General features: G+C 53.6%; 2 protein-coding genes across 2 annotated transcripts; one reads left to right on the top strand and one right to left on the bottom strand.

The window, feature by feature from the left end:
• Positions 1 to 14,069: 14,069 nt before the first annotated feature.
• Positions 14,070 to 16,854, bottom strand: ATP5PB (ATP synthase peripheral stalk-membrane subunit b). Its single transcript, XM_021539486.3, has 7 exons — positions 16,675 to 16,854; positions 16,550 to 16,592; positions 15,983 to 16,128; positions 15,358 to 15,521; positions 14,836 to 14,961; positions 14,537 to 14,716; positions 14,070 to 14,224 (listed from the first exon to the last, which is right to left on the bottom strand). Exons 1-7 carry the CDS (start codon positions 16,700 to 16,702, stop codon positions 14,153 to 14,155), a joined length of 759 nt encoding a protein of 252 aa, XP_021395161.1. The 5' UTR covers positions 16,703 to 16,854; the 3' UTR covers positions 14,070 to 14,152.
• A 118-nt stretch (positions 16,855 to 16,972) lies between these two features.
• Positions 16,973 to 22,029, top strand: WDR77 (WD repeat domain 77). The gene is made up of 10 exons (XM_021539492.2): positions 16,973 to 17,159; positions 17,286 to 17,471; positions 17,915 to 18,056; positions 18,127 to 18,176; positions 18,461 to 18,531; positions 18,883 to 18,937; positions 19,181 to 19,252; positions 19,341 to 19,449; positions 19,904 to 19,972; positions 20,296 to 22,029. Exons 1-10 carry the CDS (start codon positions 16,973 to 16,975, stop codon positions 20,453 to 20,455), a joined length of 1,101 nt encoding a protein of 366 aa, XP_021395167.1. The 3' UTR covers positions 20,456 to 22,029.
• Positions 22,030 to 25,709: the final 3,680 nt, after the last annotated feature.

Genomic DNA, 25,709 nt, shown 5'->3' with positions numbered 1-25,709 from the left:
CAACGGGCTGCTCGCTCTCTGCTTTCTGCAAGCAGGAATTTCCCTGTCCAAAGCTCTAGCAGCCTGGATTTCCTCCCAGAGGAGCCTGTGAAGGAAAGGACCCTCAGAGAGCTGAACCTGAGCAGAGCCAGCAGCCTGGGCACCTCTCCTGGCTTAGCTCCCAGGCGCTCCCAGGCACCTGCACAGAGCCCCCAGAGCACAGCCCAGGGCCTGGTTCTGCCCCCACTAACCCCATCCACAGCTGGCAGCACGGCTGGGGCAGAGCTGCTGCATTTGCACAAGAAAAACCCAAACCAGAGGAGCCTGGAACTCCCCAAGCCCTGCGGGGACAGGCCCAGCCTCAAGCAGGAGAAACTGGGACAGAGAGCTCAACGTGAGCAGCAACAAGTGTTATTCTTCCAGCTGACAAACTGTGCTCACTGCTCAGAGGCAGCTGCAAGCACACATTTTCTATTGCCCAACCTCTTCCTGTGCAGCCCTGTGGAGCCAGGCACTCGCTCAGCCCGTGGCCGGGCGGTGCCTCCTCCATCTCTGGGTACCAAACCTCCCCTGCACTGCTGCTGCTTTCAGCCAGTCCTGGGGCAGCTGCAGCTGCCATTTTCCTACTTCTACTTCGTAAAATCCAGGCAGTAGAGTATGGGGAAGTTGGGGGAAAGGAAAGAAAAACACGAAGATAAGATGAAAGTTAAAATGCAACTACAAGAGGAAGTCAGAGACATCCTTTGACTGGAGATCTGGTGGAACCCACACAATGAGACAAACATTGCCTTGAAATAAATGTCACATATATTGAAATGAGAGCATGTCTAACTCAGTAAGTACTCCTTCCCATGTTTCCTTTCATGGGTTTAAACACTTGTTTTCTTTAAACACAGTCACACAATGCCTGTATTGTAGCCAAGGGGCAGTTTTTGATTAGCAGGTAAAACAATCCAGGTGTTTGTCTATCAGCTCCTGGAAGCCCTGCGACACCCAGGGAGTTTCTCCATGAGCTGTCCCAGCCCTCTCCCAGTTGAGGACTGGTTCCAGTCAGGGTCAGTGCCAGCACCCAGGGGTCAGACACCCCCCATGCCCTCAGCCCAGCAGCACGGGGCTGCAGCACAGGGGTTAGAAAGGCACCAGTGGGGGAACAATGAACTCACCTGTACCTGGAGAAGAGATGTGTGCTTCCAATTAGTGCTGCTCTGCTGTCCTAAGAGGATTTAATCAAGGCACACTCCAGCACCTTCATTCCTCCTGCTTCCAGGGGTTAGCGGGAGCTTGTCCAAAACCAGCTGTGTCAGGAGGCAGCTCCCCAGCTCCCTTTAATAGCTGCTCACTGTAATTATGATTACAGTAACACTTAGACTTTTGACAGCACTCTTTGTTTTCTGATTGCTTCCTGAACACAAGTGAATAGCCCTGGCTTTGAGCCTCTGTCTCGAGAAGAGCAGGTATTTTCCTTGGGGAAGGCTGAATAAAGTAAAGCAAATGCTGGATAGGAGGAGCACGAGGCACCTGTGTCTGCTCCCGGTGCTGAGCTTCCCCTCCCAGTGCTGTCACCCCGGGTGCCCTTGGTGAGTGTCACAGCTGAACCCAGCTCTGCCATCAGCTGTCGCCCCCTCAGCGGATCATGAGTCACTTCCAGAGTCACTTCCACTCCTGCTCTGACTCAGAGCTTTGGCTGGAAGCTGCCTGAGAACGGCCTGCATGTCCCGAGTGTCTCCCACCCTGCCCTGGTTCTCCCCTGGGCAGGGAACAGCAGTGTCACTGCCTCGCCAGGCTGGGCAGGTGGCCCTGGGCAGCTGGGCAGCACAGGGGGATCTGCTCTGTGCACCCAGGGCTGGGCAGCACAGGGGGATCTGCTCTGTGCATTCAGAGCTGGGCAGCACAGGGGGCTCTCTGTGCATTCAGAGCTGGGCAGCACAGGGGGATCTGCTCCCTGTACCCAGGGCTGGGCAGCACAGGGGGATCTGCTCCCTGTACCCAGGGCTGGGCAGCACACGGGGATCTCTGTGCACCCAGAGCTGGGCAGCACAGGGGGATCTGCTCCCTGTACCCAGAGCTGGGCAGCACAGGGGGATCTCTGTGCATTCAGAGCTGGGCAGCACAGGGGGATCTGCTCTGTGCACCCAGAGCTGGGCAGCACAGGGGGATCTGCTCCCTGTACCCAGGGCTGGGCAGCACAGAGGGATCTCCGTGCTCCCAGAGCCTCTGGGGCAGGAACTCCCACAGGCTGAGCCGTGCTCTCGGTCCTCACAGCAGCCTGTGTGGCTGCAGCCCAGCTGAGACCCTGGTGACATCCTTGGCACCTTTGGGTGTGCTTTGGCTCCCAGCACTTGGCTCTGCTGCCCTTTGTAAAGAGTGTCTGCATAAATACCAGCAGATGCCTTTGCAAACAGCTCTCTCCCAGCCCGAGCCAGCAGTGGAAGTGAGCGGAGCTCAAACTGCATCTGATGTGAGGATTCAGCAGCCGGCTCTGCCGGAGCAGCCGGCCCGCCAGGGAGGATTGCGGCTCACGGGCTGGAGGTGTCTCCGCACTCGCGGCAGGGACCGGGAGTACCCGAAGCAGTGACAGCAGAGCGCTGGGGCCAGCAGTGACCTGAGCGGGTGGGGACAAGTGCCAGCTCGGAGCCACCCCCGCCGTGGGTGCCGCTGGGACACGGGTGGCTGTGGGACTGGGTCCTGCCCGGCAGGAGAGCCCAGCGCCGCCGGGCTGGGACGGGGCTCCCGCCGCTGTTTTCCCAGGAACGAGCATGCCAGGGATGAGGGCACTTATCTGCCAGATCTCGCTGTTACCCTAAACAGACAAAAAGTGTCCCAGGACCTGCTGCCCCGTCTGACAAACCAGGAGGGAGCGGAGCTCCTGGGCTGATGGGGGCCGGCTCTTCAGGTTACCTTAATGACAGAAATCTCCTCGTCTTTCCAGAGTTACGGAAACCGCAGAGGTATCAGAGCATTTAATCGCTTGTTTTACTGCCTGAGCTGTGTGTTGTGGTGAGGAGCTGCATTCCAGACTGACGGCTGCTGCCGATGGCTGCTGTCACCACCGGGCGCTGCTGCCGGGCACGGCCCCAGCGCAGCCCTTTGGGCACATCCTCATCCCTGCAGCTATTCGGGCACATCCCCATCCCTGCAGCTCTTTGGGTACATCCCCATCCCTGCAGCCCAAATCCCTGCAGCCCTTTGGGCACATCCCCATCCCTGCAGCCCTTTGGGCACATCCCCATCCCTGCAGCCCTTTGGGCACATCCCCATCCCTGCAGCCCTTTGGGCACATCCCCATCCCTGCAGCCCTTTGGGTACATCCCCATCCCTGCAGCCCTTTGGGCACATCCCCATCCCTGCAGCTATTCGGGTACATCCCCATCCCTGCAGTCCTTTGGGTACATCCCCATCCCTGCAGCCCTTTGGGCACATCCCCATCCCTGCAGCCCTTTGGGCACATCCCCATCCCTGCAGCTATTCGGGTACATCCCCATCCCTGCAGCCCTTTGGGTACATCCCCATCCCTGCAGCCCTTTGGGTACATCCCCATCCCTGCAGCCCTTTGGGCACATCCCCATCCCTGCAGCCCAAATCCCTGCAGCCCTTGGGTACATCCCCATCCCTGCAGTCCTTTGGGTACATCCCCATCCCTGCAGCCCTTTGGGTACATCCCCATCCCTGCAGTCCTTTGGGCACATCCCCATCCCTGCAGCCCTTTGGGCACATCCCCAGCCCTGCAGCTCTTTGGGCAGGGCAGGGTGAGAGCAGCTCAGCACGGGCTCTGTGCCCTGTTCTCCATCCCGGGCAGGGTGAGAGCAGCTCAGCACGGGCTCTGTGCCCTCTGCTCATCCCGGGCGGGTCCCGGGCGAGCACAGCTCGCATTGCCGCTGCAGGTGAGCAAAGCCCGGCTCGGCAGTTTCGTCCCCCGCGTGTTTGGGGCGCACTGGAAGTGAGGAGGGGCTGAGCAGATGGAAACCATCGCGCTTTATCTCCCCGTCCTTCCAGACCTGCGCTTCCCGTGCAGCCTCTCCAGCAGAGCCTGCCGGGGCTGTGCCAGCCAGAGGTGCCCGGGCTGCAGGAGGGCAGAGCTGCCTCCCCCCACACAGGAACAGCAATTCGTTATTATTCACAGGAACAGCAATTCGTTATTATTCACCCGGGAACACACTCCTTTAAATTCCCTTCCACTGCAGTGCTGGGACTCTTTCACACAAATCTTAGGGGCAAACTCCAGCTACACCACGGTGAGGCTCCAAAACTTGCAGCAGTATTTCAGAATATTTCATTTCTCCCCAAATCAGGGCAGAATCCTGACAATAAATGGCATTAACAAAACAGTTTTCTACAGCAATGAGAGCTCTGTGTAAGGAAAAATAAATTCCTTTTTCTCGTGAAGGAACCAAAATCTCTGAGTTAATTGTAGAACAAAAGAGGCCTTGATTTCTGCCATCCATCATGGAAAAGGTTGGATCCAAATATACATACATTAAAAATAAAAAGGTATAAACAATGCTTCCTCCCTAAAGAGCTTCCCTGGCAAACCTGGGCCGTGCTGGCCCCTGGAGCCCGGCTGCCTCCAGCTTATCTTCCTGCTGGTGGAGCTGAGCTCCTGGGGACACTCCAGGCACCTCTCAGGACCACTTCCCTGTAAAATGGTTTGTTTTCAGCCCATCTTTGATCGAAGGAAGGCCCAGAGGCTTTCCTTCCTGGCCAGCAGCTCTGCGGGTGGCTGCCCCTGGAGCTGTGTCCCGCTGTGGGGACTGAGCCTTCCTCCTTCCCCTCTGCTCCATCAGCAGCCCCCGAGCTGCCCTGCGGAGCCCAGCAGCTCTGGCAGCCTGTGTGGGATCAGGGGGGATTGGAACACTCTGCTCTCTGCTTTGGAGCCCGTGGCTCTCCTCTGTCCCTTTGGAATTGCTGCTCCTGGGGGAAAGCCTCTGCCCCCTCCTGCAGAGGATTAGTGCAGCCCAGGACCGAGTCCCTCTGTAAAGCTGCAGGAAATAAATCCTGTTAAGCCATTGGGGCCACTCTGGGCTTACCCAGACAGAAACAGCAGCACTATAAATAAGATCTTGGTTTGATTAGGGAAATAAAGGCAGGAAAAAAGCACTTAAAAGATATCCAGAGGAAATATAAGCTCTCCCCCCCAGTCATGCTGACAGTGATGAATTAGTCCACGAATGCCAGTCAGAGAGTGAGTCATGATTCATAAATAAATTACAGCAAGATATTCATAGAATCATAGAATATCCTGAGCTGGGAGGGACCCACAAGGATCATCAAGCCAGCTCCTGGCCCTGCACAGGATGACCCAAAATCTTAAGAATCTTAGGAAATACCTTGGTAATATTCATTTAATCTGCAGCGTTTGTAGCCTGAGGTGCCACTAAATGCTCAAAATCCAGAGTAACTCAGTGAGCCTGTACCAAGCACTTATATTTATATAGAGCTGATTTCTGGCAGTGTCCACTCAACCTTTGTTGGAGACAAAGTGATTTGGAGAAGCTGCTGAATGGGTTTTACACCCCGTGTTCTCAGCCCCGAGGACTGGCAGGGCAGTGGCAGTGGGTGCTGCCTGTGCCAGCTGAGTTGTCCCCTCCTGGGGATGCTCCTCGGTGAGACAATGGCACTTTCCTCCCTTTCTTTCAGAGAAAGGCTGCTTCTGCAGTGCTTTGCAGTTAAATAATTTGCTGGTGTTCAAGAATAAGAGCTGGGGAGGGAGCTCAGGGCCTTGGCTTTGTTGTTTCACCCCGTCCTGCCTCCCCCAGCCTTGCTGTACTGAGATGCAAAATTATCAGTGGAAGAGTTTATAAAATGTCAAAACAGTTTCTCTCCTGTCAGGCAGACAATTTGTGTAAATAGAGCCTCTCTAAAGAGCATCCTGCCAGCTTAAAGCTCCCTTTCATCTCCCCAGGATTTATTGTATGCCACTTTCATGGAATTTTAAAACAGTCTCTAATGAAGAGCGAGGATGGAAAGTTCTGTGCTGTGCAGAGGGATCTGCTGCCACCTCCCAGGGCCGGGCAGTGCAGCACAAGCCCGGGTGATTTCCCCTCCTCACACGCAGGAGGGGCTCTCCAAGGCCTGGCCATGGCTCTGACCGAGCGGGGAGAGCAGCTCCAGGAATAAAACATTCCAAGGAGCCGCTGGGAGCAGCCGTGGGACTCGCTCCTCCCCAGCCCGGCTGCTGTGGGCAGGAAGAGCTGGATAAGCCGGGGCTGGCTGCCCCGGGGCTGCCAGAGATCTCTCCGTGTGCAGGGGCACAGCTGGCATCACACGGGGTCCCGTGCCAGCCGCTCTGCCCGCTCCACTGCCACACCCAGAGAAAACTCCACAAAACTCCAGTTACAATGCAATTCCTTTCAAAACGCACAAAAATGTGATTTGTCCAGGCCCCTGTCGCTGCACTCCTGCCCTGTTTGTACCTGGAATCGCGGGGGTGCCCGGCGGGAGCAGTCTGGAATCCCAGCCGTGTCCCAGCAGGGCACTGGGCTGTACTGGTTTGGCAGCCCCGGCTCCTCCCGCGGGCCCGGGGGCTCGGCAGGACCCGCAAAGGCAGCTCAGCCCCGGCTCCGGGGCTTGGAAACCCAAAGCCTCGGGAGAATCCGAGCCCAGCACGGCCCAGGCTCAGGGAATGGGATGGGGAAGGGCGGGGAAGGGGAGAAGAGCTTTCCAGATCTGATTGTCCTCTGACAATTTGCTCTTGACAGCAGCTGAAATCATCTTTGGAACCAACCCTGCATTCTAAGGACAGTGAACTTTGCCTTTCAGCACAGCTCTGTGTGTGCCAGACGAGGCCTTTCTTCAGGTTTTTGCATCTGTGAGAAAAACCAGCGGTGGTTTTCCAACATCACTGTGCCCCTGTTGGAGGGGCAGGGGAAAAAATCCCAACTGGGGAGTTTCAGAGGGAAACCAAAAGGGTTCTGCTGCTGTCCAGCCCTTTGCAGCTCTGTGTAGGCCAGATTAACCCTCCTTTTAGCACGGATGGGGAAACTGAGGCACAGTGACAGGGAGCTGTCCCCCACACCAGGCTCCAGCCTCTCATTCTGGCTCGTAATTCTCCAGCCCACAACCACTCAGCTGGGATTGTGCTCCACACTCACATCCTCCCTCTGCCTTGCTTTCGCTTCCTTCCCGGGCAGGGAAGAGCCAGGACAGAACTCGCCACTCACCACCGCTTGGTTTAGGAGTCACCTGGGGCTTTTTCCTCTAAAGTAAACATTAGCTTTGAAATCCAGAAGAAAACTCCTCCACACCTCCTGGCACAGGAGCAGAAGCTGCTGGGATGTAAGGAAAGAGGGGGCCCAGGAAAGATGCAAGGAAAGATGTCCCAAAGCACGGAGGGGGCTGTGGCTGGGCCAGCCTGGCTCTGCGTGTGCCCGCCGGGGTGCCAGGCAGGAGGGGAGCTCCGCCGGGGATCCCACCTTCCAGGAGGCTGCTCTGTCCTCCCCGCGGGTGTTTCCAGCCCCAGCAGAACAAAGGCAGACGTGGCTGTCGTTGACTCACAGGATAAGATCATTGTTGTGGGATATTTTGTTTTCTGCGTGTCACTTAGACATAATTTTTTTCTAGCAAATTTGTTCTCCTCCCCTCCACCCCCAAAGTGAAAAGGGAATCTGTGCTCAAAGCCGGAGCTGAGATTGCAGAGACCTTCCCTTCCTGATCCTTATCTCACCAGGATGTAGGAGGATCCCTCGGGAATAGCTGGAAGCCTTTCGCCGGAGCCATCCAAGAAACGAGTACAGCCTTTAAATGGCAAATCCATCAGTGCTGGGGGAGCGGGATCCAAAGCCTTTAACCCCATCTCACTGCGGCATCCCCGCCTCGCCCGGCTCCGGTCCCAGCCTGCCGGCACGGGCGGCTCCCGGAGCAGCTCCGCGGGCTCTGCCGCCCCATCGGCAGCTGAAAATCCACCTTGGAGCCCCAAACCGCACCCGAGGCTCCGAGCGCCGCCCCGCAGCGCCTGGGCCGGCGGCAGAGCCGGGCTGGGGCTGGGTCACCTCGAGCCCGTCCCGCAGAACCGGGCTGGGGCTGGGTCACCCCGGGTCCGTCCCGTAGAACCGGGGCTGGGTCACCCCGGGTCCGTCCCGTAGAACCGGGGCTGGGTCACCTCGAGCCCGTCCCGCAGAACCGGGGCTGGGTCACCCCGGGTCCGTCCCGCAGAACCGGGGCCGGGTCACCCCGGGTCACCCCGAGCCCGTCCCGCAGAACCGGGGCTGGGTCACCTCGAGCCCGTCCCGCAGAGCCGGGCCGGGGCTGGGTCACCCCGGGTCCGTCCCGCAGAGCCGGGGCTGGGGCTGGGTCACCCCGGGTCACCCCGGGTCCGTCCCGTAGAACCGGGGCTGGGTCACCCCGAGCCCGTCCCGCAGAACCGGGCTGGGTCACCCCGGGTCACCCCGAGCCCGTCCCGCAGAACCGGGGCCGGGTCGGAGCCGCTCCGGGCCCGTCCCGCTCCGTGCCGGCAGCGCTCCGTGGCTTCGCCAGCTGCGGAACTCCAGCCCCGAGTGTCCCGAGCCTGAGGGAGGCAGCGGGACAAGGGCCCCGCGGTGAGGAGCAGGGCCCGGGGGGCGCGGGGGAAAGCGGCGCTCATGCGGGGCAGGGCAGCAGAAGGGCGCAGGCTCGTCCCCTCCATCCTCTCTGCCGGCAGACGAGCCGCAGCAGCCCGGCAGCCCGGCTCCGCCGTTTGCGGCAGGAAACAGATGCTGCCTGGTGAGGAGCACCTGAGGAGTGCCAGAGCACCTTGTGCCCGCCCCGGCAGGACCCTGGTGGGAACGGGGGGTACTCGTGGAACCCCCCCGCAGCCCAGCCGGGCTCGGTGGCATCGGACACGGTGTCCCCACGGAAAAGCTCCTGTTTGGAGGAATGGGATGGGCGGGCTCATTGCTGCGGGGCGTGGGTGCTGCTGGAACGCCGCCGGCACAGGCGCTGCTCCATCCCCCAGCTCAGCCGCCCGCTCCAGCCGGGCCAGGCGCTCTTACAGAGCAAACAAACCCACAGTCAGGAATAAAGGTTGCACTTGCCGGGTTATCCCTTACCACTGATAAACCACCTGACTTTGTTAAGAATCTCTTGGAAAACTGCAGCAACCTGTGGGTCTGAAGCTGCTCTAAAGCTGTATGTGAATGTATGTCTTTATGTAACACAACTTCTAAACACAGAAGATGGAAATTTTGTCTGGTTGGGCGTTTGGGGTTTTTTAACATGAGGATTGGTTGAGTTGATTGAAAACCAGGATGTTCTTTGCTGTTGATAATCCAGCAGCTCACAAGCTCACTGCCTGTTCTTGTCTGTCCATTTAGACTAAACTTGAGTCTGTCATCTTGTGCTTCAGCCAGTGTTGTCACATTTTTATCAGTAATAATAAATAGTAGATGGATTTTACATTAATTCTGCCTGCTGAGTTCTCCCATGACAAAAACCCTGCCCAGTTTCAGTCAGTGTCCTGCCTGGGATGGCACAGAAGCTGCAGCTACACCACAGCTGACACAGCCCACATTTACGGGTCAAACTGAAAAGAGGTTGGTAAAGGCCAGGCTCTTTTTTTCTCCATCTTCAAATAATAAAAGTGGTCTAGAAAAAGCAGAAAGGTGGTGCACTGAGGGACCCCGGCCCCCAGCTCACCTTCTAGTGAGGCAGGGAGATGCTCCCCCAATTTTCTCTGTTACATGGAGCCTGAAGGAGCTGCCAGGGCTGAGGTGAGAGCAGAGCACAGCAGAACAAGGAGCACAAGTGGTCCTGCTGAGCCTGTGGAAGTCCGTGGCACCCGCAGCAGTCTGTGCCAACCCCACAGCACCAAATTTCAGAGCAGCGAGGCTCTGGTGCCTCTGCAGCCACCCCGAGGCTCGGCAGGGCTGGGGAGGCAGCGCAGCCCGAGGGGCTCTGCTGGTGCCAGGGCTGGGGGCAGCAGGGACAGCCCAGCCCAGCCCCAGCCTGGTGCTGCCATCAGGTGGGGAGCCAGCCTCCAGCCCTGCTCCGACACTGCCAGAGCAGAAAATCACCCCCAGGCACAGGGAACGAGTTCTGCTCTGTTCCTGGAGCACTGTGGTTACAACACGTGAATGAACATCCCCAGAGATTCTGGCTGTCACACTGTGATTGTGCATTTCTTTTATGGGATCCAACCAGGCCACAGAGATCCAAACATTTCATTATCATCACTTCAATACCAGAAAATAACTAAGCAGAGCACTTGGCAATCAAAAAAAAAAAAATATTAGAGTTTGTGACAGAAAAGGGAAACATAAAGGCATGCTATAGATCTCATGGATAGATGCAGAGAAACATTTTCAGTTCTCAATTCTCACTGGTAGTTGTCACAAACGGAAACTTTACAAGGGCAGGGAGATTTCCACAGACGAGGAAATCCTGTACAGAAACTCTCCATTTGCCCACAGCCGTTGGCAACCACTTTGGAACAGGAGACAATTTCCTGTCATAACTACAAAAAGAGCTGTGTTACAGAGGGCACGGGGGCATTCCCAGGGCATTCCTCGGTGTAACATCCTCGTGGCTTTTGATGTCCAGAGAGTGGGAACATTCTTATTTCATTTGGAACTTCCTCATCACACAGGCAGTGGTGTCCTGCCCCGCTGGAAGACCAGAGTGCTGTAGGTCACTTCATTCTGGGGATGTGAGAGAAGCCACAGACATTAGAGAGTGCACAAGCAGTGCAGGTCAGCAGGAATTTCCCACTTGGACCTTGTCCTCAACACCACACACCTTTAACAGCTGTCCCTGCTTGGGGGAAATTGGAAAATGCTGGTTCATCCCACTGGTCAGCCTGGTTCAGGGTTCTGGATTAATATCACAGAGGAAAACTGCAGAAATGCTTCCCCTTGAAAAAGATTTCTCCTAACCTCCTAGCCTTGGCAGTGGTTAAGCCCCAGAACCCCTGAAGTTGTCCAAAGAACTGCTAAGTAACAGCCGAGTCTCAAAGGTGACTTTTCTCCCTCCCACCCCAAATTAATATTTCCCACACTGTCAGGAATGTGAACTATCTGCAGAAAGCATTACTAATGACACTTGTGACGTTTACCTGGGTGTTCCTAAGAGATTCCTCAGCTGTCATCTGGAATAAAGTTTCCTCTTGTAAATTTTGGTGGGATCTTTTGGAACCTAGGAAGGAAAGGGATGCCAGTGGCAGGTGCTTGCACTGTTTGCAGGCAGAGGGGTGACACACAGGTGATGTGCAACCTCTGGCACAGCAAAGGGGCAGTTTGGGCTGCCCAGTCCCTGCCCACCTGCAGGATGAATTCAGTGTAGCCAGGACTAGGATGAGAAAAGCCCACAACCAACAAGAGCCCACAATTCATCAGTGGCACAGTTAATTCTTCCCTGAAAACGCTGCTGGGATGATTCACGAGGAGTTACTGCCAGGGAGGAGCTGCTCACCAACACACAATTATCCACAGCAGACATTCTTTGAGCAGCTCAGTAACTTCTGCAGTCACCATCCCTCTGCTGTTATGCCCTCGACTGTGTCACTCACTTTTCCTGAAGAGGAAGATGATTGCAAAGACCAGGAGGGTCAGGAGGATGCCAGAGATGAAGGCAAGCGACATGTAGAGTATTTCATGGCTGTCGATACATAGGAAATCCTGTCAGAATCTCCAGTTTCAACAGGGGGACTGAGGCTTCAGTAGTGCTCAAGTTCACCAAACTTTATGGAGTGTAACATTTATCCCCAGCCCCATGAGATTAACGTGTGTGTATCTGCATTGAGCATCTCTAGGAATCACCCACCCAGGGCACAGACCAGGCAATGCTAACCAAATTTTAACCCCTCCAAGATGTTAAATATGTGATATAGAACCCTCCCCTTGCAGAAGGAGGCTGCAGTCTCAGGGAACTCTGGGTTTAAATCAGGAAATAAAGGTGCAGCATTTACTTATACATAAGTAAGTATTAATAAGTAATATATTTACTTATTAATCCAGCATCTGGCTTCTGCAGCTTTGAAATCAACTGTAGGGGTGTGGACAGTGGTAGGGACAGTGCTGGGGACAGTGGTAGTAGTAGAAATGGTTTTTGGTTCAACTGCAATAGAAAAAACACAATCAGAAGCTTGTTTTAGAAGGTGCACATTTCTCCTGTAGTACTACAACAACTAGAAGCACACAAGTGGCTGTGTCTCTGCAGCCTGGCTGAAAGTGGAACCATCAGACAGGAAAATTCTGCTCTCAGATGATGGCTGTGCCAGGCAGCCCTGGCAGCCTTGCAGTTCTTCCCCAGCACCCCCAGTGCTGAGCCTCCCCAAAGCAGCCCTGGGCAGGACATCAACCCAGTCAGCAACACTGCAGCTAAGGGAATTCCTTAAAAAATAAAGTACCTGGATCTGCTTTTGAGTAAATGCCTCCCATTCTCTCACAGCACTAACTGACAGGAAGAGAAGCTGAAAGAAAGGGAAATAGTTATATTTATCTACACGTACACATAAGCAAAAAACCTTGTTACACTCTTCTAACTCAAAATACTTGATTTAGTTTTTATCCATTTCTTGGAAGTCTTATAAAAGTGTCACAAAGGCACTCAAAGCTGGCAGTTCTGCAGCACCAGCCCCGTCCCAGTGTCCTGTTCCTGAACACACGAGTGAGTTCCCTGCTCCCTCAGGGGCACGGTGCCTTCTCCACCCAGAAAGGGAGGATATTTAATAACTCAAGAGCACACACAGGATTATTTTTGCAGCAGCTAAGCCCCTATGAACATTTGCATAATCAGAAGCAGCTTTGAAAAGTTCTTCCCTTGAGGTTTTTGTTTAAGTTAAATTGACTTTTCCCACCAAAATAGGAACAGTAACTTTCTTCTCCGATTTGTGTGTGGAATCTCAGAGACAGGGATTCTAAAAGATATTCCACCACAAAATCCCTACACTGGTATTTCTCAGCACTTGCTTTGCAAACTGTGGATTGTGAACAATGTGAAAATATTACAGCATGAAAATAAACACCCTGTTCCCTGTTGCTGCTACTTTTCCTACTGCATCCCATTGTTGCCACATTGCAGAGGAGCCAAGCCATGAAACCTCCCTGTTTCCCACACCAAACCTCACAGACTGCTGTTTGCAGTAAGAAACAAGAAATAATACAGTTCCATCTTACCTCCCACCATGGAAGTGCTGCTGGAAATCTCCCCAAGTGTCAGCACACCAGTTTAAGCACTTGCTTTGTAAGAACAATCTGTCACACCAGCTAAAAACTCAAATGTCAATCAAATGTGGGCTTTCACAATTGTGGAAGTTAAGCAACTTCAGTTTTTAAATTTAAATTGACAAAAAACAGGAAACCATGAAAGACACCTGCATTTTCTGGAACTGTTAGTTTAAAAAAAGTAAGGCAGCCCCAGCTTGCAGCAAGGTTCCTGCCTCTAAAAAACAGCATTTTGGTGAGCTGATGTACTGAAGTGTAAGAAAACCCCACTGAGAAATGGGAGTGCAGGCACCCCAGCCACTTGGGTTTATGGGCGACATAAATCACAGCACACACAGGAGGAGTTTACTTGTGTGTGTGCTTTGCTGGGGTTTTTAACCTATTCCTTCACAGAAACACTTCCTATAAAAAATGAACAGAGTTCTGGAAGCCCAGAACTCCCCTGGAATAAACGAACCCATTTCCCTGTTTGGGCTGAGTGCTGACACGAGCAGCTGAGGGAGTTTTTCAGGAGCTTGTGACACATTTCCTGCCCAAACATTTTTTTCCCAGACCCAAACTCTTTCAACACTTGACGAGGCTTTATGGTGAAAGGGGGATTCCAGTTCCTTTTAGAGAACAAGAACTTTCACCCAGACCTCCTCCCAGCACAGGGCCAGTCAATGGCAGCACAAATCATTTTTAGATGATTTTAGAACACGTGTACAAGGACAGCAGGTATCTGGGGCTGCCATCACTCAGAATTCTAACACAGGGATCAGTTTCAGCACCAGGATTTTTCTCTGTGAAGTTCTGTATCTTTGGAAGTGTTCCTGACCAAACAGGGAATCCAACAGGATCTCACACACTGTGGTTCCAACTCATCCCCCACCATAAACCAGCTGTAGTGGTTGGTGTGACCATCCAGTGACTTCAAACACAAACAGGCAGGTACTGTTGCTAGTGAAGACAGCAGAGGGGTTTTGTTTTGTCTGTTTAATGATATTTTAGAGTCACACAGTTTCCAAGAGGAGGTATTGGGACATATCAGTGGCTCAGACTGCTCACACAGCTGCGTGGGCACTCCTGGACAGCGCCTTCAGGTCCACGATGCACTTGGCAATGCTTTCCTTCTGCTGCAAGAGACAGGAAACAGCCTTCAGGAGACATTTCAATAAGAAAACAGACATTTAAGCACATTCTAGATAAACCTTTTCAGACCTGTAAGCTATAGAATAAAAGGGATGCAACTATAGTTCACGAAGTCAGAGATTCACATCCAATAAAGCACAGATTCCTGGAATCCCACAAGGTTTGGGTTGGAAGGGAGCAAAGCTCATCCAGTCCCACCCCAGGCCAAGGTTACCCATCACCTCGTGAGTCAGGATCCCTGAACAGCAAATGTTTGTGCAGGCTAAAACCTAAAGCAGGCAAAACCCAGCAAGCACCTGCTGAGGCGTGATGCTCTGAACAACGTTCCTCTCCACCCACTGGATCATGTGGTCCTGCTCCTTCTGCCGCTTCAGGGTCTGCATGGCCACCTGGTAGTCCAGCCTCTTCTTCACCTCGTTGTACACCATCAGCAGGCGCTCCCGGTAGTTGGCTTCCAGCAGCATGGCAACGTTGTTCTGCAAGGAGCAGCAGACAAGAGGCTGGGGCCTGGCAGCCGGCCCTGCAGTGGCAGGAGTGGCAGGGCCCAGCAGGGCAGGCTGCCCTGGCACTCAGCAGTGGTGATGTGCCCGCTCACCCGCTTGGCGTCGAACAGGTAACTGCGCCCCTCCGCCCGCCACTGCTCCTTCTTCTCCTCCTCGATGGCCGTCTGCAGGCTCTGCATGGCCTCGTTCTTCATGGCCAGAGCTGTGGCCACCTTCTCCTGGAAGGAAAAAAGACTCCACGCTTCAGGGTCAGGTGCAAGGAAAACAGGTGATCTGCAGTTCAGCCTCAAATGCTGCACTGAGCTGTGGGAAACGCCCATGCCAACTGTCCTGTGCCAGGGCTGAGGTGATGCCAGCAGAGGGGAACGAGGGCTCACAACCAGCCATGGAATCCCAGACTGGTTTGGGCTGGAAGGGAACTTCAATCCCATCCAATCCCACCCCTGCCACGGCAGGGACACCTCCCACTGTGCCAGGGCTGCCCACCCTGCCAGGGAACAATTCCTGCCCAATATCCCATCCAGCCCTGCCCTCTGGCAGTGCAAGCCATCTGTACTTTAACAGAACCATTCCTTACTGAGGACCGCAAAGTCCAGCTGCAGTTTCCTCGTTACCTCGTTAAGTTTGTCAGCAAAGGCTGCGACATCAGGGCCGAACTTCTTGATGGCATAAACAATGACAGTCAGGATGCAGGCAGCTGCTGCTGTCTCGTGATTAATCACGTAGATCTCCTTGGAAAGAAGGTAGAGCAGGAGGCCAGTGCCCAGCATGTAGGGCCCTAGAGGAGAAATGAAGCAGTGTTACTTGGATACAGCACTATGAGGCTCAATGAACTCCAGTACCTAAAAGGGAGCTCCTTTAAAGGCTCCCAAAGTCAGGAAGAAGTGTTCTGTTTTACAGGACAAAATGCAGAGCCACAATTCCACCTGGGAAAGGTGCCACAAGGAACCTCACTGCAAGTGGAAGCAGCTTGCACCTGACATGGGACTTGCTGCTTCTGTTCCTTCAGAAACATGCAGAATTTAAATTTTTTTAAGACCAACAGGCAACTAAATCGTTCTACAAAATCAAGCTCGTGGAATCCTTTCAATCATTAGCCAGGAGTCCTGCAGTGGCTTGTTCTTCACACGCTGCACATGCAAAATACTCATTTTCAGTAATATTTCACCTTTTCAGCAGCCAGAACTGGCAAACAGAACCATGTAAAAATAGCTTAAAATGGCAAACATCTGTATTAACCTGTGACTCCTGTTTTAGGGTAGAGAAACTGGAAAAACTCCTCAGGGATCAAACCATGACGAACTTCTCCTCCCTTCTCAGGCAGAGGTGGCACGGGAGCCAAACTCTGCTGAGTTGTGTGCAGCGGCCTTGTGGTGTGCAACACCCTGTGAACAAGGAGAAGACTGCAGTTATGATTCTTACTTAAAAACCAGACAGAAACAGTCCCCCAAAGCACCCCTAGGTGAGGCAGAAGCACATTTCCAGCTCAGTGAGTAGGTAACACGGAGGGCACAGGGTGCCCCCTCGCTGGCAGAGTCCAAGCCGGGCTGGCCCCGCTCTGTGGCAGTGTCCGAGGCACGGCAGGCGGCGGAACGGAATGAGCTCCGAGTCCTTTGGGCCGCGATCCGAAGGTGGCACCGAGCGGCCACACCTCCTCCGGGAAGGGGTGGGACCAGATAACCTCCAGAGGCTCCTTCCCAGCGCTCCGCTCCGCAGCCCCAGTGAGAAACACGGCAGCCAAACCCCCCAGTAACGCTGTTCAAGCACAAGCCCGCCCGCTGCCCGAGGGGCTGCCCCGGTACTCACCCCACGGCGACGGGCGGCGGCAGCGCCCTGAGCGCGGCGGGGGCTGGGGGGACAAGAGAGGGCAGAGAGCGTCAGGGCAGGGCTCGGCCGGCACCGGCACCGCCGCCCGCCGCCCCCGGGCTCACCGGCGCGCAGGACCAGGCGGGACAGCATGGTGGGGCCGGGAGGGGCGGCGGGGCCCTCAGGAGCAGCGGAGCTGTGAGTGAGGAGCGGCGGGGCCGTGCGGGGCCCTGAGTGAGGAGCGGCGTTGCCGAGCTCGCCCCGCCGGTGACCGCGGCTGCCGCCGGGCGCTGAGATGGCGGCGCGGCTCTCGCGAGAGCGCCCGCCCCGCGCCCGCCTCGGCTGCGCGCGCTCTCGCGAGAGCAGGCGGCGGCGCCGGAGGCACGTGGGGGCGCCGCCGGCCCCGCCGCCGCCGCCGCCGCCATGGAGGAGCCGCCGCCGCCGCCGCCGCCGCCTCAGGCGGCCCCGCCGCCCGCCCCGCCCGACAGCGCCGCGCCCGCCGCCTCGCTGGATGGGGACCTCGCGGCCGAGGCCGCCGCCGAGTGGAACATCCCGCCCAGCGCGCCCGCCTGCATGGAGCGGCACCTGGAGCGCGCGCACTACCGCGCAGGTAGCGGGGCCCGGCGGGCCCGGGGCTCTCCCTGAGGCTCCGTGATGCGCGCCCTGAGGCGCTCCCCGGGGCTCCCCGGCCCTGCCCGCCCGTCTCCCCGCGCCTCCCCTCGTGTCTCTCCCGCAGACGGGGCTCTGCTGCTGGGCGCCTCCGGGCTGAACGGGCGCTGCTGGACCGGCTCGCTGTGGGTGTTCGCCGAGCCCCGGCGCGCCCCCAGCGAGGGCTTCTGCACCGCCGGCGTGCAGACCGAGGCGGGGGTCGCCGACCTGTGCTGGCTGGCCGACCGGGGCATCCTGGTGGCCTCCGACTCCGGTAAGCCGTGGGGATGCTCGGGGTGCACCTGTCCCCTCTGCTGAGCGGGTGTGCCTGGCACTGAGCTGGGTATCCCTGGCACTGAGCTGGGTATCCCTGGCACTGAGCTGGGTATCCTGGCACTGAGCTGGGTGTCCTGGCACTGAGCTGGGTGTCCCTGATACTGAGCTGGGTATCCCTGGCACTGAGCTGGGTGTCCTGGCACTGAGCTGGGTGTCCCTGGTACTGAGCTGGGTATCCCTGGCACTGAGCTGGGTGTCCTGGCACTGAGCTGGGTGTCCCTGGTACTGAGCTGGGTATCCCTGGTACTGAGCTGGGTGTGCCTGGTACTGAGCTGGGTGTGCCTGGCACTGAGCTGGGTGTCCCTGGTACTGAGCTGGGTGTGCCTGGCACTGAGCTGGGTATCCCTGGCACTGAGCTGGGTGTCCCCCTGCCTCCCCCAGGTGCAGTGGAGCTGTGGGAGCTGGAGGAGAACGAGAGCCTCATCGTGAACAAGTTCTGTAAATATGAGCACGACGACATCGTGACCTCGGTGTCGGTGCTGGCCGGCAGCAGCCAGGCTGTCAGCGGGGGCAGGGATTTCTGGTGAGTGTGCCAGCCTGGCAGCCGTGTGCCCGGGCTGTGCTGGGCACTCACTGCTCGCTCTTGTCCGCAGCGTCAAGGTCTGGGACATCCTGGAGCAAACGGTGCTGCACTCCTACAGAGGTGAGTGCCAGCCCAGCCCTCTCTCTCCTTCTTATATCCCCGTGACATCCCTCTTTGACCTTTTCCCTGAGCCCTTGTCTGGCTCCCTCGAGCTCAGGGCTGGCACAAGCACTGTGGCCATGGTTGGAGTGGGCAGCTCATCACTGTGGTAGGAGGCAGTTAGCAGCAGCTGTCCCGTGTCTGGGCATAACTGTTAAACTGCTGTGCCTCTGGAGGGCCTCGGGAATATGTGGGAAAGTCGGATACCTTCTTTGAGGCTCTTTATCCTTTTGTGCTTTTGGTAGCTCACTCCGATGCAGTGACATGTGTGGCTTCCTGTCCTGGTAAGGACACTGTGTTCCTGTCCTGTGCTGAGGTAAAGCTCACTCTATTGTCTAAATCTACCCCATTTAAATGAGATTTAACTTTAGGCATTGACAGTTTAATGCACTTAGAAACCATCTCCTGTGCAACCTGCTACCTGTGTTATTGCAGTGTTCCAGTCTGATAATTTATAATCAGTTTGCCTAGCTGATTCCTACAGGTTTGTATTGAATTTTGGGAGCTCCTAGGTCTGTCCTGGGGATGACTGAAGGCTGCACTTGGTGACAGCATCATTTTAACCCAGAGGAAAACACAGGGTCATTTTGCCTGTGAGTCAGCAGTGAATCTGAATTTATGCCACAAAGAAATGGTAAAATTCTTCTTGTTCCTTTTGGATTTATAGGACAACAGAACTTTACTCTGGGACACCAGATGCCCTAAACCAGCTACTCGAATTGGTATGTCCCTGTATGGTCACTGCTTCTGCATGGGTGTGTTGGGAGAAATAAATTATTTTATGCCTGACTTCTAACTCCAAATCTAGCGATGTGCCTGTTAAAAGTTAAGGAGCTCTAACGCTGTCACAGAAGTACAATAAGCTTAAAACACTTGTCTTGCTGCAGTAGCAGTGCTCAGTGAGATAGATGAGGAATATCTTTGTGCTGCCTCCTTCCACGCTCACCCAGTTTCTTTCCTCACAGTTTGCAGTGCCTGTAATTACCTCCCTACCTCAGTCATGTGGCATCCACAGAAAAGTGACATCTTTGTCTTGGGTAAGAACCTGCACTCTCACCAGGCAAATGGAGGTGGCTGTTTGCACAGGACAGCTTTTCCTGTAACTCCGGTGCCCCTGTCTCCCAGGTGATGAAAGTGGAACAGTTGCACTGGTGGACACAAAGAATCCTGACTCTGCCCTCAGCGCTGCCGTGCACACCCGAGGCATCACAGGCTTTGCTTTCTCTGCACACAGGTACGGAGTGATTCTGGCACAGAGTGTGGCACTGCATCCCCTTAAAAGCCTTGGTTATTTTTGAGTAAAACCTACGAGAGTGCCAGTTTTGGTCTTCTCATCAAGGAGATTGTAGCAGAGAATAGAATAAACCAAGCAACGTCTCACATCTGACATGTGAATGTCCACAACAAGAGTTCTGCAGCTCCAGAATAACTGACCCACACACTGTGGGGATTTTTCTAATTACAGTCACTTCTTATTAAAAAAGGATCACTTGTTTTCTGACTCTAATTGAGTATTCCCCACTCAGTGTACTGGCACCCTGCCAAATGCTGGTGAAAACATTTTTGTAAGACTTTTGTGAGTTCATCCAGAACCTCAGTCTGGATCACTAGGAGTCCTGCTGTTCACAAGTATATCCCTAAAAATTCTTGTATTTGCATATTCTAACTGTGCTCTCATCTCACTCTAGCTCACCCTTACTGGCTTCCATCAGTGAAGACTGTTCAGTTGCTGTTCTGGACTCAGACCTCTCAGAGGTGTAAGTACAGACAGAATCCTGACTGCTGTTGTCTTCTTGAGTTCATTATTAATGCACAGGATGGTTTGGGGTGGAAGGGACCTTAAAGATCATTCATCCCACCCCCTGCCACAGGCAGGGTGCTCCAAGCCCCATCCAGCCTGGCCTTGGACACTTCCAGGGCTGGGGCAGCCACAGCTGCTCTGGGCAACCTGGAGGAGAAAATGTTCCTAAATAGAGGAGCATCATCCTGACAACCCCAACTTGCACTTGGGGTTTTTAGCAGTTAGGGACTGCACAAGCCCACATAGTCTCTAATGATGGCTAATGTTGGTGTTTTCCAGGTTCAGAAGTCATTCTCATCGGGACTTTGTAAAAGGCTTGTCCTGGTCTCCCTCAGATGATGCCTTGCTCACGACAGTTGGATGGGATCATCAGGTTTTACATCACACTGTCCCCCTACCAGCTGGTGAAGCTTCTGGAATCAACTGTGTAAAAGAATAGTTTTATAAACTCGTGGTCCAAGTTCCTTGCTGGCATCACTTTGATTCTGCTGAAGTCACAGGTGTGTGAGCTGGAGTGGGGTCTGTTGTCTGCCTCCAAGCTTGTGGCTAGGAAGGTTCCTGTAGTAATTTTAAATTAGGCATAAGTTAGTTACAAACCAAGCTTTATCTCCTCAGGAGTGGCTTCTCCTGTTTTACTCAGAAAAAAATTGACTTCAGGCACAGAGGAGACTTGGAGAGACAGGGAATTAGGTGTAATGAAAAAAGAAATAAAGTCCAAAAGACTTGATTCTTTCCTCAGTTCTCCAGACTACCCATGGAATTCATAGAAGCTTTTGTGGGAGGTTAGCAGCATGCCTCTTGTTGGGTAGATGTGAGGGCCTCACCCTTGAGGGACGTTCTTTGCTCTGTGAATCAGGTGGGATGAAAAGCCCTGCTGGGATTTGGGGGCTGAAAGGGTTCCAGGTTGTCCTTAAAGCAGCATTGGCTGGTGGGAGGGTTCAGCCTCAGCAGCAGTGAGGAGCACTGGTGAGCACTGGTGTGCACTGGTGAGCACTGGTGTGCAATAGCAGCGTTTGGTGCCAGCTGTAGAGCGAGGATCCCAGCTGGAGCCCTGCAGTTAACACCTCTGGGATGGTGCTGGGATCCTGGCGTGCCAGGGGGCACTGGCAGCAGCAGGGAGCAGTGCTGGGCACCACGGTCCATCTCCTCTGTGCTGAAGGCAACTTACTTGAGGGTAAGACCTGTGAACAGAAGGTTTATGTGGGGGAAAACTGGACTAAGGACTTCAGTTGTCATTGCTTGCTCCTGTAGCAGACTCTGCTTAGTGATAACCCAGATCCCTGCACTTGTGACAAGTGACTTCTTGTGCTGGCTCTGAGGGGACAGCCCATTGCCCTGCAGACTGCACACAACCTGTAGAGAACATACATTTCTAACTCAGCTGTTTAGCTGGAGAAAGTCACTGCTCTGCATGCATTGCTGCTGCTCTAGGTATGGCTTGGTCTGGCCTAGTATTTCCTAGACAGAATTAAGCAAGTCCTGACGGATGAAACAAAAACACAGTTGAAATGAATGTTACCCCAGTTCTTTAGCATGATAGCAGCACCTAAATGTACACTGCTTCCAGTTTCTATCTCTACTTACACATAGGTTTAGCTGTGCAAAGCCCACAATTAATTTTTCGGCAGACTAAGCTTTCCCAGGCTCTGTACTTTTCTCATACTCTTTGTAAACCTCACTTGCTGCTTTTTAAATTCCTGTGTCATACAGGTGTTCACAGCAACTTCTGTTCTAGAGCAGTGTATGACAAGAAACGGTAAATTATGATAAAAACTGGCACATTTCCTCAGAAATACCCCTGAACCACCAAGTCCCCTGCTGGGGACCCGTGATGCTGTACTTGAACAGGTCTTGGGCTGGTTCTGAAAAAGTTGTCTTGGAAGATGGTTTTCATTTGTAACTGGGTTTGAGTTCCACTGGGCCACTTCTGTAGCACTGAAGAGCCAGCTGAGATCATCCACACAGTTCAAGTTGTGCTTTCAGTCCCTGATATTAAAACTGTTCTTAAATAAATGTTCACCGTATTCCTGTTCAATGCCAGGGTACTACAGTTCTTCAGCACTGGTGCAAGGCAGGCTCTGGCTCCTGCTTTTCAGGAAGTTTTTCTTTCCAGAACTCTGAACTTGGGGTTCCATTGTGCCGAGCTAAAAACAAAAGTTCAAATGCCAGACATTAAACCACATTAGGTTCCTCATATTGCCACACCTGAGGAAAACACAGCAGTCCCTGGCAAAAGACTCGTGGGTGCTGAAGCCTGTAGGGAGAGCAGGTCATTGGTGCTATATTAACTCTTTTACAATTAAAGACCAAACAAGTATCGGTGCTTCAGCCTCTGGCAGGTGTTTGTGGTGCCACAGGATGGCAGCAGCTGCCCTTGGCAAGGGCAGGGCAGCACAGCCACAGCTCTGCACGCTGCCTGAAGGAGGTGTCCAGCACTTCTGGGTGTCCAGCACTTGCACTTGGGGTTTTTCACTCGTAAGCACGGAGGAGCAGCAGCTCAGGAGTCACTCCTGGGGTGCACTCGGCTCAGGGTTGTTGTGGCGGTGTTGGCACGGCTGCAGTGCAGTCAGGGGCAGAACAGCAGCAATCCCAACCAGCCCTTGCTGCCTCTGAGCTGCCCCCAGGACTGGAGGGGATCAATGCTGTGGGGTTGTGCCTTGCAGCTGTCCCTGCACCACACAGCGTCCAGGTCTGGGGACACTCGGCTACATCCAGAGTGGCTCCAGCGACAGCTTCCAGGCACACACTGCCCCTTTCCCTCCTCACAGAGCCTGCTTCTGTAGCCAGAGCTGGAGGAGATGATGCAAATCAGTTCAATTGTGAGTGCAGAGGAGCAGCCACGCTGCAGCCAAGCCTTTGGTGTTGCTGCTTGCATTGCTCATACCGTGTTTGCAGTTTTGGGCACAGTGTTCGAGTTGGGACCTGTTCGAGAGTTTCGTCCCTGATGAGCAGCTCCAGCCCAAGGACTATTTATAGAGGCAGCTCCTCTGCCAGCCTGTCCAACCAGCTGGGTGTGAGTGACAGAGCTGTGACAGGGCTCCTAAAAACACTGAAATGGCCACAGGCTTTGGATCAACCGCCCAGAGAAACTGGACCAAGCCCTGGGTAAGCTGAAATTCAAACCCTTGCTGAGCTATGTTCCCCCATCCTTTCAGGGACGTGCAAACTTCCCACTCCTCCAGCAGACAGACCATGTAAGCAACACTAAAAAAAGTCAGACCACACATGTAATAAAACATCCAGAAATGTTTAATGCAAGAAGGTTGGTGTTCAGTGGCACTCATAAATAAGAGACTTTGTTCAATACTTTACACCTAAAGCTCTGTTACGCTCCCCAAGCAGGAACTTGTGAGAAGAGGCAGCTGCAGGGGATAATTTCAGTTGTATCACGACTTGAATTACCACCCTGCATCAGAGAGGGTGAAGTGAGAATAATCCCACACTCAGGCTTCGGGATTGCTCTCAGCACTGGGCGGAGGCAGGTGCTTTGCCCATTAATACCCCCTGGTTTTGTTTCTTACCCTGTTGCTAAATTTCTGTAGTGAAAGAGCTGGGAGGAGCAGGAGCAGGAATGGGAGGACAGTTTACCCAGTACCTGACACAGTTACCTGCCCCAGGAGGAGGGGCTCGTCCCCATCCCTGCAGTCCTCACTCCTCAGAGATCTAACTCTGTCTCCAAGTGCTCTGGCTGCCAACAGCTCTGACAGTGGCTCCTTTGTCACAATGGCCCCAGAATCAATGCTGGGCTGTTCCTGAAATACCAGAATTTGCTGAATGCATTCAAAAGAAGCAGGGATAGTCCAAAGAGTTTGAAGAACAGAAGAGCCACACTGCTGAAAACCTGCATGCTAACCAGTCCTACAACTGGGAGCAGTCCAACCTGATTTAGTGACAGCTCAGTCCCCTGTGCAGTCCCTGAATGGTGTTCTTGAATGAAGAGTGGCTATTTTATAAAGCTCACTTATATAAACACACTTCTAATACTAAATTAAAACAGCTATGTCTGCTAGCAATGAGACACTCTACGTGTCTAAGACCATATTTCACCTACACATGAATCCTGTGTCTGGGTGAAGTAGTAAATGTGACATTTAAAGCAGGTACCAACACTGGAGTGTCACATTTTTCTCTAAAAAGAACAAAAGCTTGGGTAGATTGCAATTTGGAAGAATTCTTGAGGTGGAACATTGCACACATACCCCCCTGCCCTCCCCACTTCTGGGCAAAGTCAGTATCAAAAGCTGAAATTGTCCACCCAGCCATAAAATTGTTTTTGAGAGCTCATTTGCAAATATAGCTTATTATTTAAAGAAAAAAAAAAGTATTAGGAAGAAAAAACCATGAACTTGCAACATTATCAAAGAAACTTCTTTGTTTGCCTTCAAGTTAAACTGGTAAAACTTCATCCAATACCAAAACATGATCCTGAAGCTCCTCAAGGAGGATCTTGGATTTACTTCTACAGATGAATAAGAGTGCTCAAGATGCTCCTTGCATGGAGAAAATTCCATGTTTTAGAGCAGGTGGTATTCCAATGACACCTGGCACACTTCACTGTCCTTACAGTTACTCCATAGTCACTTTTCTCCATAAATATTTTTTTTAAACCAACACCCAGATTAAAAGCCTATTATTTCAATACTGGCTGGGGTGAGCAATGGAAATCTTCTAAGTCACTGTGACTTGCTGGCATAAAAATGCCCTTTGAATTAGCTATTGGACTGATTATTGTATTTGCATTTTAATTTTATTCACAGCAAAGTGAAGTTCAGAATACTTTAAAGCTGCTGCGATATCTGAAAGGGCTGTTAAATTATTAGGTAAAGCTGGAAATAACACAAAACACAGAATGTCAATGATATGACTCGAATATCAAGATAACTTTTGAGAATTCCACTGTGAAAGAAAATTTATCCCTGATTTTGAGCTGAATTATAGAGCAAGATCTGCTTGCAGGCCACATCCAGGTGTGTGCCAGGCAGGGTAAGCTGGAGTGGAACCAGTGGTACTTGTAGCATTGAAAATAGAAAGTGCTTTCCATAAAAACAGACTCATGTCTCAAAGTGCTTTTAGTTTATCAGCGATAAGAAACAATTCTCTACAAGTTTTTACAGTTATCTTACAGTGATTTTCAGCAGGTTTACCTAGGCGGAAGAGTTTCTGTTTCTAGTTTCAGCAAGTTGGCTATTCACAACTCGGGTCCGCTGTGTGAGCTGCTCACTCTGGAAGCTGTAGCCCCCCTGAAGGCTGCTCCCAGCTCCCAGCCCCGCACGGCACCAGCGGGGAGCAGGGGCTGGTCTGCACCAGCAGCACCCCGAAAAGCACCCAGGGAGGGAGCGGGAGCCAGCTCCCTCGGGGGTGTCCCTGCAGACACCCCGCATGCCACAGATAAATAGTCCCACTGAAATTCAGCTTCTCGCTCCCCAGACCAGGCACGTGGAAGCCAAGCCTCAGTGGAACAGTCAGCAAGGACACTTTGGGGGTCACACGGGTGTGAAGTGGCAATAGAGCCCTCAGGGAGGGCGAGTCGCTGGCACCCGCCAGCCCATGGAAAAGGATTGCCCCGTGTCCTACATCTCCAAACTGTGTTTCAGCCTTCCAGCCAGGCCTCACAGCCTCCTTCCTCGAGGAATAATTACCAACAGAAACATTTACAGTGACCAAAAGGCACAGCAAAGCAAGGCCCCTGCTCC

This window comes from Lonchura striata, chromosome 30 (genome assembly GCF_046129695.1).
Source record: "Lonchura striata isolate bLonStr1 chromosome 30, bLonStr1.mat, whole genome shotgun sequence".
NCBI lineage: Eukaryota > Metazoa > Chordata > Aves > Passeriformes > Estrildidae > Lonchura > Lonchura striata.
This window is presented reverse-complemented; position numbering and strand designations above follow the sequence as displayed.

Bases quoted from the DNA above. Each gene is read 5' to 3' on its own strand.
- ATP5PB (XM_021539486.3), bottom strand. From the start codon at position 16,702: ATGCTGTCCCGCCTGGTCCTGCGCGCCG. The intron at 14,962-15,357 runs GTAACGAGGAAA...TTTTCCTTCCAG, and splicing joins TTGCTGACAAACTTAACGAG to GAGAAGGTGGCCACAGCTCT. The intron at 14,717-14,835 runs GTGAGCGGGCAC...TGCTCCTTGCAG, and splicing joins ACCTGTTCGACGCCAAGCGG to AACAACGTTGCCATGCTGCT.
- WDR77 (XM_021539492.2), top strand. From the start codon at position 16,973: ATGGAGGAGCCGCCGCCGCCGCCGCCGCCGCCTCAGGCGGCCCCGCCG. The intron at 17,160-17,285 runs GTAGCGGGGCCC...TCTCTCCCGCAG, and splicing joins GCGCGCGCACTACCGCGCAG to ACGGGGCTCTGCTGCTGGGC. The intron at 19,973-20,295 runs GTAAGTACAGAC...GGTGTTTTCCAG, and splicing joins GACTCAGACCTCTCAGAGGT to GTTCAGAAGTCATTCTCATC.